This window comes from Mirounga angustirostris, unplaced genomic scaffold (assembly GCF_029215605.1).
Source record: "Mirounga angustirostris isolate CCGP_5_RB_7025 unplaced genomic scaffold, mMirAng1.0.hap1 SCAF_10, whole genome shotgun sequence".
In the NCBI taxonomy this organism is placed as follows: Eukaryota; Metazoa; Chordata; class Mammalia; order Carnivora; family Phocidae; genus Mirounga; species Mirounga angustirostris.
This window is the reverse complement of record NW_026991718.1, coordinates 53,090,643-53,103,377: the sequence shown is the minus strand read 5'-3', so window position 1 is coordinate 53,103,377 and position 12,735 is coordinate 53,090,643. Positions and strand designations below refer to the sequence as shown.

Genomic DNA, 12,735 nt, shown 5'->3' with positions numbered 1-12,735 from the left:
TAATTGCTAAGTCTTTAAAAAGAAGAAAAGAGTTTTCTACACTACCTAGGGAAGGGTCACTATGGTGTTGTTCTGCATGAGTGCCCTGTGGGATACCTAGCACCACTCACAGCCACCAGAACAAGCTTCCTGCTGGAGTGAGGGATTCCTCTCATAACTTAAAGGGAAATTTTCACAATGTCTGGAGCCCTTGATGTCCTGCAAATGAAGGAGGAGGATGTCCTCAAATTCCTTACAGCAGAAACCCACTTTGTTGGCAACAACCTTGACTTCCAAATGGAACAGTATATCTAAAAAGGAAAAGTGATGGCATCTACATCATAAATCTGAAGAGAACCTGGGAGAAGCTTCTACTGGCAGCTCGTGCCATTGTTGCCATTGAAAACCCGGTTGATGTCAGTGTCATATCATCCAGGAATACTGCCCAATGAACTGAAGTTTGCTGCTGTAACTGGAGTCACTCCTATTGCTGACTGCTTCACTCCTGAAACCTTCACTAACCAGATCCAGGCAGCTTCTGGTGATAACTGATCCAAGGGCTGATCCTCTCACAGAGGTGTCTCATGTTAACCTGCCTACCTACCACTGCTCTGTGTAAGACAGGCCCTCCTCTGCACTATGTGGACACTGCCATCCCTTGCAACAAGGGAGCTCAATAGTGGGTCTGATGTGGTAGATGCTAACGTGGGAAGATCTGTGCATACGTGGTACCATTTCCTGTGAACACCCTTGGGAGGTCATGCCTGATTTCTACTTCTACAGAGATCCTCAAGAGATTGAAAAGGAAGAGCAGGCTGTTGCTGAAAAGGCTATGACCAACGAGGGATTTCAGGGTGAACAGACTGCTCCAGCTTCTGAGTTCACTACTACTCAACACAAAGTTGCAGACTGGTCTGAAGGCGTGCAGGTGCCCCCTGTGTCTATTCAGCAGTTTCCTGCTGAAGACTGGAGCACTCAGCCTGCCAATGAAGATTGTCTGCAGCTCCCACTTCTCAGGCCACTGAATGGGTAGGAACAACCACCGAGTGGTCTTAAGGTGCTCTTCCACAAAGGCAAACAAAATGGAAATAAGGTTGATGGAAAATAAACAGTTTCTAAAAGTGGGGAAAAAAAAAAAAGTTGGAGGATTCACACTTCCCAATTTCAAAACCTACTACAAAGCTACAGTAATGAAGATAGTATGGTACTAGCATAAAGAAAGACATATAGATCAGTGAAATAGAATTGAGGGTCTGGAAAAGCCCTTACATTATGGCCAACTGATTTTTGACAAGATTGCCAGGACAATTAAATGGGAGAAACAATAGTCTCTTCAACAAATGGTGTTGAGACAACTGGATATCCACTTGCAAAAGAATGAAGTTGGGGGGGCGGAGCAAGATGGCGGAGGAGTAGGAGACCTGGATTTCGTCTCCTCTCAGGAATTCAGCTGGATAGGGATCAAACCATTCTGAACACCTACAAACTCAACAGGAGATCGAAGAAAAGAAGAGCAACAACTGTCTCAGCAGAAAAGCGACCACTTTCTGGAAGGTAGGACGTGCGGAGAAGTGAATCCGAGGCGATATTCGGGAGGATAGACGGCGGGGAGGGGCCTCCGTCGGCCGCTTCTGGCAAGTGATAGAGCCGCGGAGCACAAAATCGGAACTTTTAAAAGTCAGCTCCGCCGAGGGACGTCACTCTGGTGGCTCAGCGGGGGGTGGAACCCTCCGGGACAGTGTGGTCTCAGGACCCTCGGGGTCACAGAAAGACCGGGGGTGCCTGAGGGCAGCAGAGCTCCCAGGTAACGCAGCAGGGAAGCCGGCTGCAGAGGCGGAGCCCAGGCGCGGGCTCTCAGCTGGGGTTGCCATTAACCGCGATCCGCGGCCCAGTCAGGCCCCTGCTCCTCCAGCAGGGACCCAACAAGCGGCAGATCCGGGGAGACTCACCTTCCTCCCCCGGGAGGAGCCGCGCGGGAGTGCACCGCAGGGATCTGCTGGGTTTGGAGACTCCAGACCGGGTCCGGTGCCAGAGATAGAAACGCGTGGTCACAGGCCAGTTGAGCACGGAGTGCAGCTGCAGACCGGGGAGACGGGAGTGACTGACGGCTTTTCTCTGGGGGCTCACTGAGGAGCGGGCCCGAGTTCTCGGCTCCTCCGGGGCGGAGATTGGGAGGCCGCCATTTTCACTCTCCGCCTCCAAAGCTGTACGGAAAGCTCGCAGGGAACAAAAGCCCCGGAGAGCAAACCCGAGCAGATTACTTAGCCGGGAGGGGGCAAGGGCGGGGCTATTCCGCCTCCGGCAGAGACATTTGGAAACCACGGCAACAGGCCCCTCCCCAGAAGATCAGCGAGAACAGCCAGCCAAGACCAAGTTTACCGATCAATGAGAACAGCAGAACTCCAGCGCTAGGGGAACACTGCACATAGAATTCACGGCTTTTTTACCATGATTCCTTAGTCTTTTAAAGTTAATTTTTTTTTTAACTGTCTTTTTGTCTTTTTATTTCTTTTTGAATTTTTCTTTTTCCCTTTTTCAAACAACATCTTATCAATCCCTTTTTTTAAAAAAAACATTTTTATTTTTCATTTTTAGAGTCATATTCTATCCCTTCATAGTAGTTACCCATATTTTTGGCTTATATATATAAGTTGTTCTCTCTTTAAAATTTTGAGATAGTTTCTTCTAACAGATTAAAATATACCCTAAATCTCTAGTATATGGTGTTCTCTATTCCCCTGCCTGATCACATCCTCTCCCTTTTTTTTTCTTTTTCTTTTTTCTTTTTTTAAATCCTCTTTCTTTTTTCAAACAACTTCTTATCAATTCCTTTTATAAAATTTTTTATAATTTCCATTTTTACAGTCATTTTCCATCCCTTCATCATATCAACCCTTATTTTTGTACATATATAAGTTTTTCTTTCTTTAAAATTTTGGGAGACACTTTCTTCTAAAAGACCAAAACACACCCCAAATCTAGTGTGTGGCACTGATCTATATACCATATAGATCATATTTGATCACATTCTGGTTTTTCTTTTGTTGTTGTTCTTTTGTTTTGTTTGTTGTTGTTTTTATCTTTATCTTTTTCTTTTTTTTTCTTTTTTTTTTTTCTCTCTTTCCCCTTCTTATCCCACTGCTTCAGGTCTTTTCTGATTTGTTTAGAGTATATTTTCTGGGGACGTGGTTACTCTGCTAGCATTTTGTTCTCTCATTAATCTATTCTCCTCTGCACAAAATGACGAGACGGAAAAAATCACCTCAACAAAAAGAACAAGAGGCAGTACCGACTGCCAGGGACCTACTCAATACGGACATTAGTACGATGTCAGATCTAGAGTTCAGAATCATCACTTTAAAGATACTAGCTGGGCTTGAAAAAAATATGGAAGTTATTAGAGAAACTCTTTCTGGAGAAGTAAAAGAGCTAAAATCCAACCAAGTAGAAATCAAAAAGGCTATTAATGAGGTGCAATCAAAAATGGGGGCACTAACTGCTAGAATAAATGAGGCAGAAGAGAGAATCAGTAATATAGAAGATGAAATGCTGGAAAATAAAGAAGCTGAGAAAAAGAGAGATAAACAACTACTGGATCATGAGGGCAGAATTCGAGAGATAAGTGATACCATAAGACGAAACAACATTAGAATAATTGGGATCCCAGAAGAAGAAGAAAGAGAGAGGGGGGCAGAAGGTATAATGGAGCAAATTATAGCAGAGAACTTCCCTAATTTGGGGAAAGAAACAGGCATGAAAATCCAGGAAGCACAGAGAACCCCTCTCAAAATCAATAAAAATAGGTCAACTCCCCGACATCTAATAGTAAAACTTACAAGTCTCACAGACAAAGAGAAAATCCTGAAAGCAGCTCGGGAGAAGAGATATGTAACCTACAATGGTAGAAACATTAGATTGGCAACAGACCTATCCACAGAGACCTGGCAGGCCAGAAAGGACTGGCAGGATATATTCAGAGCACTAAATGAGAAAAATATGCAGCCAAGAATACTCTATCCAGCTAGGCTGTCATTGAAAATTGAAGGAGAGATAAAAAGTTTCCAGGACAAAAAAAAACTAAAGGAATTTGCAAACACAAAACCAGCCCTACAGGAAATCTTGAAAGGGGTCCTCTAAGCAAAGAGAGACCCTAAAAGCAACATAGACCAGAAAGGAACACAGACAATATATGGTAACAGTCACCTTACAGGCAATACAATGGCACTAAATTCCTATCTTTCAATAGTTACCTTGAATGTAAATGGGCTAAATGCCCCAATCAAAAGACACAGGCTAACAGACTGGATTAAAAAACAAGATCCATCGATATGCTGTCTGCAAGAGACTCATTTTAGACCCAAAGACACCCCCAGATTGAAAGTGAGGGGGTGGAAAACCATTTACCATGCTAATGGACACCAAAAGAAAGCTGGGGTGGCAATCCTTATATCAGACAAATTAGATTTTAAACCAAAGACTGTAATAAGAGATGAGGAAGGACACTATATCATACTTAAAGGATCTATCCAACAAGAAGATCTAACAATTGTAAATATCTATGCCCCTAACATGGGAGCAGCCAATTATATAAGGCAATTAATAACAAAAGCAAAGAAACACATCAACAACAATACAATAATAGTGGGGGACTTTAACATCCCCCTCACTGAAATGGACAGATCATCTAAGCAAAAGATCAACAAGGAAATAAAGACTTTAAATGACACACTGGACCAAATGGACTTCACAGACATATTCAGAACATTCCACCCCAAAGCAACGGAATACACATTCTTCTCTACTGCCCATGGAACATTCTCCAGAATCGACCACATCCTAGGTCATAAATCAGGTCTCAACCGGTACCAAAAGATTGGGATCATTCCCTGCCTATTTTCAGACCACAATGCTTTGAAACTAGAACTCAATCCCAAGAGGAAAGTCGGAAAGAACTCAAATACATGGAGGCTAAAGAGCATCCTACTGAAGAATGAATGGGTCAACCAGGAAATTAAAGAAGAATTAAAAAAATACATGGAAACTAATGAAAATGAAAACACAACTGTTCAAAATCTTTGGGATGCAGCAAAGGCAGTCCTAAGAGGAAAGTATATAGCAATACAAGCCTTTCTCAAGAAACAAGAAAGGTCTCAAGTACACAACCTAACCCTACACCTAAAGGAGCTGGAGAAAGAACAGCAAATAAAGCCTAAACCCAGCAGGAGAAGAGAAATCATAAAGATCAGAGCAGAAATCAATGAAATAGAAACTAAAAGAACAGTAGAACAGATCAACGAAACTAGGAGCTGGTTCTTTGAAAGAATTAACAAGATTGATAAACCCCTGGCCAGACTTATCAAAAAGAGAAGAGAAATGACCCAAATCAACAAAATCATGAATGAAAGAGGAGAGATCACAACCAACACCAAAGAAATACAAACAATTATAAGAACATATTATGAGCAACTCTATGCCAGCAAATTAGATAACCTGGAAGAGATGGATGCATTCCTAGAGATGTATCAACTACCCAAACTGAACCAGGATGAAATAGAAAACCTGAACAGACCTATAACCACTAAGGAAATTGAAGCAGTCATCAAAAATCTCCCAAAAAACAAAAGCCCAGGGCCAGATGGCTTCCCAGGGGAATTCTACCAAACATTTCAAGAAGAATTAATACCTATTCTTCTGAAACTGTTCCAAAAAATTGAAACGGAAGGAAAACTTCCAAACTCATTTTATGAGGCCAGCATTACCTTGATCCCCAAACCAGACAAAGACCCCATCAAAAAGGAGAATTACAGACCAATATCCCTGATGAACATGGATGCAAAAATTCTCACCAAAATACTAGCCAATAGGATCCAACAGTACATTAAAAGGATTATTCACCATGACCAAGTGGGATTTATCCCTGGGCTGCAAGGTTGGTTCAACATCCGCAAATCAATCAATGTGATACAGTACATTAACAAAGGAAAGAACAAGAATCATATGATCCTCTCGATAGATGCTGAAAAAGCTTTTGACAAAGTACAGCATCCTTTCTTGATCAAAACTCTTCAGAGTATAGGGATAGAGGGTACATACCTCAATATCATAAAAGCCATCTATGAAAAACCTACAGCAAATATTATTCTCAATGGGGAAAAACTGAGAGCTTTCCCCCTAAGGTCAGGAACGCGGCAGGGATGTCCACTATCACCACTGCTATTCAACATAGTATTGGAAGTCCTAGCCACAGCAATCAGACAACAAAAAGAAATCAAAGGCATCCAAATTGGCAAAGAAGAAGTCAAACTCTCACTCTTTGCAGATGATATGATACTTTATGTGGAAAACCCAAAAGACTCCACCCCAAAACTCCTAGAACTCATACAGGAATTCAGTAAAGTGGCAGGATATAAAATCAATGCACAGAAGTCAGTGGCATTCCTATACACCAACAACAAGACAGAAGAAAGAGAAATTAAGGAGTCGATCCCATTTACAATTGCACCCAAAACCATAAGATACCTAGGAATAAATCTAACCAAAGAGACAAAGGATCTGTACTCAGAAAACTGTAAAATACTCATGAAAGAAATTGAGGAAGACACAAAGAAATGGAAAAACGTTCCATGCTCATGGATTGGAAGAACAAATATTGTGAAGATGTCAATGCTACCTAGAGCAATCTACACATTCAATGCAATCCCCATCAAAATACCATCCACTTTTTTCAAAGAAATGGAACAAATAATCCTAAAATTTGTATGGAACCAGAAAAGACCCCGCATAGCCAGAGGAATATTGAAAAAGAAAAGCAAAGCCGGTGGCATCACAATTCCGGACTTCAAGCTCTATTACAAAGCTGTCATCATCAAGACAGCATGGTACTGGCACAAAAACAGACACATCGATCAATGGAACAGAATAGAGAGCCCAGAAATGGACCCTCAACTCTATGGTCAACTAATCTTCGACAAAGCGGGAAAGAATGTCCAATGGAACAAAGACAGTCTCTTCAACAAATGGTGTTGGGAAAATTGGATAGACACATGCAGAAGAATGAAACTGGACCACTTCCTTACACCACACACAAAAATAGACTCCAAATGGTTGAAAGACCTCAATGTGAGACAGGAGTCCATCAAAATCCTAAAGGAGAACACAGGCAACAACCTCTTTGACCTCAGCCGAAGCAACTTCTTCCTAGAAACATCGCCAAAGGCAAGGGAAGCAAGGGCAAAAATGAACTATTGGGACTTCATCAAGATAAAAAGCTTTTGCAAAGCAAAGGAAACAGTTAACAAAACCAAAAGACAACCGACAGAATGGGAGAAGATATTTGCAAATGACATATCAGATAAAGGGCTAGTATCCAAAATCTATAAAGAACTCATCAAACTCAACACCCAAAGAACAAAGAATCCAATGAAGAAATGGGCAGAAGACATGAACAGACATTTTTCCAAAGAAGACATCCAAATGGCCAACAGACACATGAAAAAGTGCTCAATATCGCTCGGCATCAGGGAAATCCAAATCAAAACCTCAATGAGATATCACCTCACACCAGTCAGAATGGCTAAAATTAACAAGTCAGGAAACGACAGATGTTGGCGGGGATGCGGAGAAAGGGGAACCCTCCTACACTGTTGGTGGGAATGCAAGCTGGTGCAGCCACTCTGGAAAACTGTATGGAGGTTCCTCAAAAAGTTGAAAATAGAGCTACCATATGATCCAGCAATTGCACTACTGGGTATTTACCCCAAAGATACAAAAGTAGGGATCCGAAGGGCTACGTGCACCCCGATGTTTATAGCAGCAATGTCCACAATAGCCAAACTGTGGAAAGAGCCAAGATGTCCATCGACAGATGAATGGATAAAGAAGATGTGGTATATATATACAATGGAATATTATGCAGCCATCAAAAGGAATGAGATCTTGCCATTTGCAACGACGTGGATGGAACTGGAGGGTATTATGTTGAGTGAAATAAGTCAAACAGAGAAAGACATGTATCATATGATCTCACTGATATGAGGAATTCTTAATCGCAGGAAACAAACTGAGTGTTGTTGGAGTGGGGGGTGGGGTGGGAGGGATGGGGGGACTGGGTGATAGACACTGGGGAGTGTATGTGCTCTGGTAAGCGCTGTGAATTGTGCAAGACTGTTGAATCTCAGATCTGTACCTCTGAAACAAATAATGCAATATATGTTAAGAAAAAAAAAAAAAGAAGAAGAAGAAGAAGGTAGCGGGAGGGGAAGAATGAAGCGGGGGAAATCGGAGGGGTAGACGAACCATGAGAGACGATGGACTCTGAAAAACAAACAGGGTTCTAGAGGGGAGGGGGGTGGGAGGATGGGTTAGCCTGGTGGTGGGTATTTAGGAGGGCACATTCTGCATGGAGCACTGGGTGTTGTGCACAAACAATGAATCATGGAACACTTCATCTAAAACTAATGTTGTAATGTAAGGGGATTAACATAAGAATAAAAAAATTAAAAAAAAAAAAAAAAAAGAATGAAGTTAGACTCCTACCTCACACCATATAAAAATGGACTTAAAATGGATCAGAGCCTAAATATTAGAGCTAAAACTGTGAAATTCAGAAAAAACACAGGTATAGATCTTTGTGACTTTGGATTAGGCAGTGGTTTTTTGATATAACACCAAAAGCACAGAATGTGATACAAATGGATTTATATGATTTGTAGCCTTTTTCTTTTTTGCATTTTTTAAATTTTATTATGTTAATCACCATACATTACATCATTAGTTTTTGATGTAGTGTTCCATGATTCATTGTTTGTGTATAACGCCCAGTGCTCCATTCAATACGTGCCCTTTTTAATACCCATCACCAGGCTAACCCATCCCCTCACCCCCTCCCCTCTAGAACCCTCAGTTTGTTTCTCAGAGTCCATAGTCTCTCATGTTTCGTCTCTCCCTCCAATTTCCCCCCTTCATTTTTCTCTTCCTACTATCTTCTTTTTTTTAAACATACAATGTATTATTTGTTTGAGAGGTACAAGTCTGTGATTCAACAGTCTTACACAATTCACAGCACTCACTGTAGCACATACCCTTCCCAATGTCTATCACCCAGCCACCCCATGCCTCCCACCCCCCACCACTCCAGCAACCCTCAGTTTGTTTCCTGAGATTAAGAATTCCTCATATCGGGGCGCCTGGGTGGCTCAGTTGGTTGGGCGACTGCCTTCGGCTCGGGTCATGATCCTGGAGTCCCGGGGTCGAGTCCCGCATTGGGCTCCCTGCTCGGTGGGGAGTCTGCTTCTCCCTCTGACCCTCTTCCCTCTCATGCTCTCTGTCTCTCATTCTCTCTGTCTCAAATAAATAAAATCTTTAAAAAAAAAAAAAAAAAAAGAAAGAATTCCTCATATCAGTGAGATCACATGATACATATCTTTCTCTGATTGACTTATTTCGCTCAGCATAACACCCTCCAGTTCCATCCACGTCGTTGCAAATGGCAAGATTTCATTCCTTTTAATGGTTGCATAATATTCCATTGTATATATACACCACATCTTCTTTATCCGTTCATCTGTCGACAGACATCTTGGCTCTTTCCATAGTTTGGCTATTGTGGACATTGCTGCTATAAACACTGGGGTGCATGTACCCTTTCGGATCCCTACATTTGTATCTTTGGGGTAGATACCCAGGATTTGTAGCCTTTTGTGGTTGGCTTCTTTGAGATTCATCCATTTTGTTGTATATCAGTGGATTATTCCTTTTTATTTCTGAGTAGTATTTCCATCTATATTTTCAAATGTTCAAAAAAGTACATTTGTTGGATTGTCTCTATGTATATGTAATGAATAGTAATCCATCAACTTTGGATGATCTTACTGCACTTTGCAGCAAGTGGGAGGTAGTTGGTTCTGCTAGTATGTTCCACATGTGACCATGGATGTTCCTGTGTCAGAACAGTTAGCTTCTGACTGGACTACAGGTTTGGGGAGATTTCACAAATGGCTATACTGGCTAGAACTCCAGTAGCAGCTACGTGTGAGCATGACATCAGGATTTTATTTTTTTCTTCAAAAGCCATACTAGCTTATTTGATATTCTTGCAGTTTGCATTTTCTCTTTGGGTGCTGGGTGGGGATCTTAACTTTTATGGGCTATCTGGACAAATACTGAGTAAGGACACAGCTCTTAAGCCTTAAGAGAGATGGCTACTACCCATCTCATAAGTACCTAGTGGTTTCTAGGCCGATCACTTGGAAAGATAAATGTATTTTATGCTGATACAATGAGCAGAAGATGAAGAACATATTTTAGTCTATATATTTTATTCTAATATGCTATCATCTGCTTTTTTGTCTTGCTAAGGCCAAGAAAAGAAGCACAATTCATTAGTTAGATGTACTTGGGAGAATCACATTTATAATGACATGGTATGATAAAAGTGTTTTAAATGATTTTTTATTTTGTTTTGTAGAAATAGTCAGATGCTTGATGAAGATAATATACTGAATGAAACACCAAAATCTTTCTCAGTTCACTCGCCTGATGAGACAACTCGTGCCCCACAACTGGAAAGAAGCACAGAAATAGCTAAGACCCAAACTACTTCTGCAAATAGTGAGGTCAGAAATTTAAGATCTCATCCATCTGTAACATATTCCTTATTTCAAGGAGAGAAAAGACAACTGAAATTGGCCATATCATGACAATATTACTGGCATTGCTGTTTTTAGGTTAAGCTGTACAGACTACCACCCTAGTCTACCATGTCAACTGATAGAGATAATGAATTTCTTTCCTTGAGAAATTGGAATAATTCAGTCCACACTTGCAGATAGGTTTTTTTTTAATGGTAGTTTCCTGCAAAGTAAGTAATTTTACAGTTTCATTAAGGCTGCATGATTATTTTTAGTAATTAATATATAGTTGCCTTTTTAGTGTTTCCTAGGTGAATGTAGAGACCTCAGTAAGCAACAGTCAAACCCTGCACAGAGGAGAAGAATCCTTCCAGCATGGATGTTAACAGAAAATCTCAGTGATCAAAAACTTTCAGCACCAGTCAGCAGCGGGGGTAGGTTTTGTTTCGAAAACATTAAGCAGAATTTGGAAGTTTTTCTGAAGAAATGGAGACAGACTAGTGGTTGTGTAAGTGTATCACTTACCTAACATTTTTTTTAGATGTGTGCATGAAGTCTAACCTAAAACTATTATGTCATTTATCATACACCATCCTGCTAATTACCTTTTGATTTATGTGCTGGACTTATATTAATGTAGATTTTTCAAACATACCTGTTGGTATCATGTCAGTGATAACAGGTCAGCACAGTAAGAGCTTTCTAAATTAATTTAATTAAATAAAAAACTGCCAGGCACACACTATTACGTGCTGGAGGATTCAAGAGGACCTCTGTCCCAGCACAGCTCACTGTCAAGGCAGATAACACAGTGATTTATGCCAGCTGTTGGGCATTCCCATTGATTCGAGATTGTGAAAACGTTTACTGCATTGTCTTAGTCTTTTATTTGCAACTTTGTAGCCATCTTGGGTTTAGTTTCTATTGACTGCTTGTTTTCTTTTATATGGGTCACATTTTCCTGTTCTCAAGTTTAGTAACTTTCAATGGGATATTGGATGTTATGAATGATACAGAGATTTTTTTATTTTATGTTCCTCTGAATAAATATTTTTGTTTTAATAGCGATTAATTTGGCCTAATAGGCAATCTTCTTCTAATAGGCAACTAATTCAGACCCTGACCTCTATTACCCCTGTTGTGGTCAGCAGCCACAGCCTCTGCTTAGTTCTAGCAGCTCCTAGCTGCTGCTTGTCCTTGCACGTGTGGCTCAGCAGCCAGTGAAGGACTTGGGTCAGTTTTATATGTAAATTTTAGTTCATGGCCCTCTGAGGCTTCCTTCCTCTCAGTATTTTATCCCTAACTTTCTACTTGCTCTACCAAGCCTCAAAGTCTGTCCTCTGACCAGTTAAACCAATAAGGCTGCTTTCTGCCACCTGTGGATTGGGAGATGCCCTGGGTTGGTTGGGGGTGGGGAGCCACAAATTCACAAACCTCACAGGTTATACTTAATTTTTTTGGTTCTGCCTTTTTCATCACTCTGCAGTGCCTTCAAACAGTTGTTTTTTTAATATTTTGCCAAAATTTATACTGGTTTTATTTGGGATGATTAATTCAGTCACACTACTCTGCCATTTTACCCCAAGCACAATTGAATATGTACTGTAGTTGAATGTTACTGCTCTCACTGCTTCTCATACTCAATATAGTGGTCATAGAAGCAGTCTCAAGATTTTGATCCCATGTTATATACAAAATATTCCTTATTTAATTCTAGTTTGGAATTTAGTAGGATCAGAGTGACCTCTTGGGAAAAGTAGGTTATATATTATATATTGTGAAAGATGTAATCTGGAGAATTTTCATATATAAACCCAAGATTTCCTGGTAAGAGTTTTATTCCAGTACAGTGGTTTTCAAACCTCCACCACCCATCATTACATGTGTAACATTTTTATCAGTAACATTTCTCATTAAACGATGTAATTTCTCAGTTTGCCGGAAGGAAATGGGGAGTGATGAATGGTCGTGGAGAGGGGGCGGGCACTTTCTCTCAGTAGACCAGTTTCTCTAATATAGGAAGAAGAACTTCGACTGACCAAAAATTGGACCAATGTCAACTGCCTCCCTGCAAGCAAGTCCTTTTCTTTCAGAGTTGTTCTGCGTGGTAGCTGCTTCTGTGCTACCA

General features: G+C 40.8%; 1 protein-coding gene across 3 annotated transcripts in view; it reads left to right on the top strand.

Annotated features, from left to right (window-relative positions):
- The window catches only part of APLF (aprataxin and PNKP like factor), a 98,792-nt gene that overhangs the window by 29,053 nt on the left and 57,004 nt on the right, over nucleotides 1-12,735 (top strand). For all 3 annotated transcript variants that reach the window (XR_010405653.1, XM_064572416.1, XM_064572417.1), the window contains exons 4-5: nucleotides 10,445-10,592; nucleotides 10,909-11,041. Coding sequence is in view for 2 of the 3 variants with exons in the window: in XM_064572416.1 (XP_064428486.1) it covers nucleotides 10,445-10,592; nucleotides 10,909-11,041 (281 nt within the window). In the remaining variant the exon portion in view is untranslated. The remainder of the gene's footprint in view (nucleotides 1-10,444; nucleotides 10,593-10,908; nucleotides 11,042-12,735) is intronic.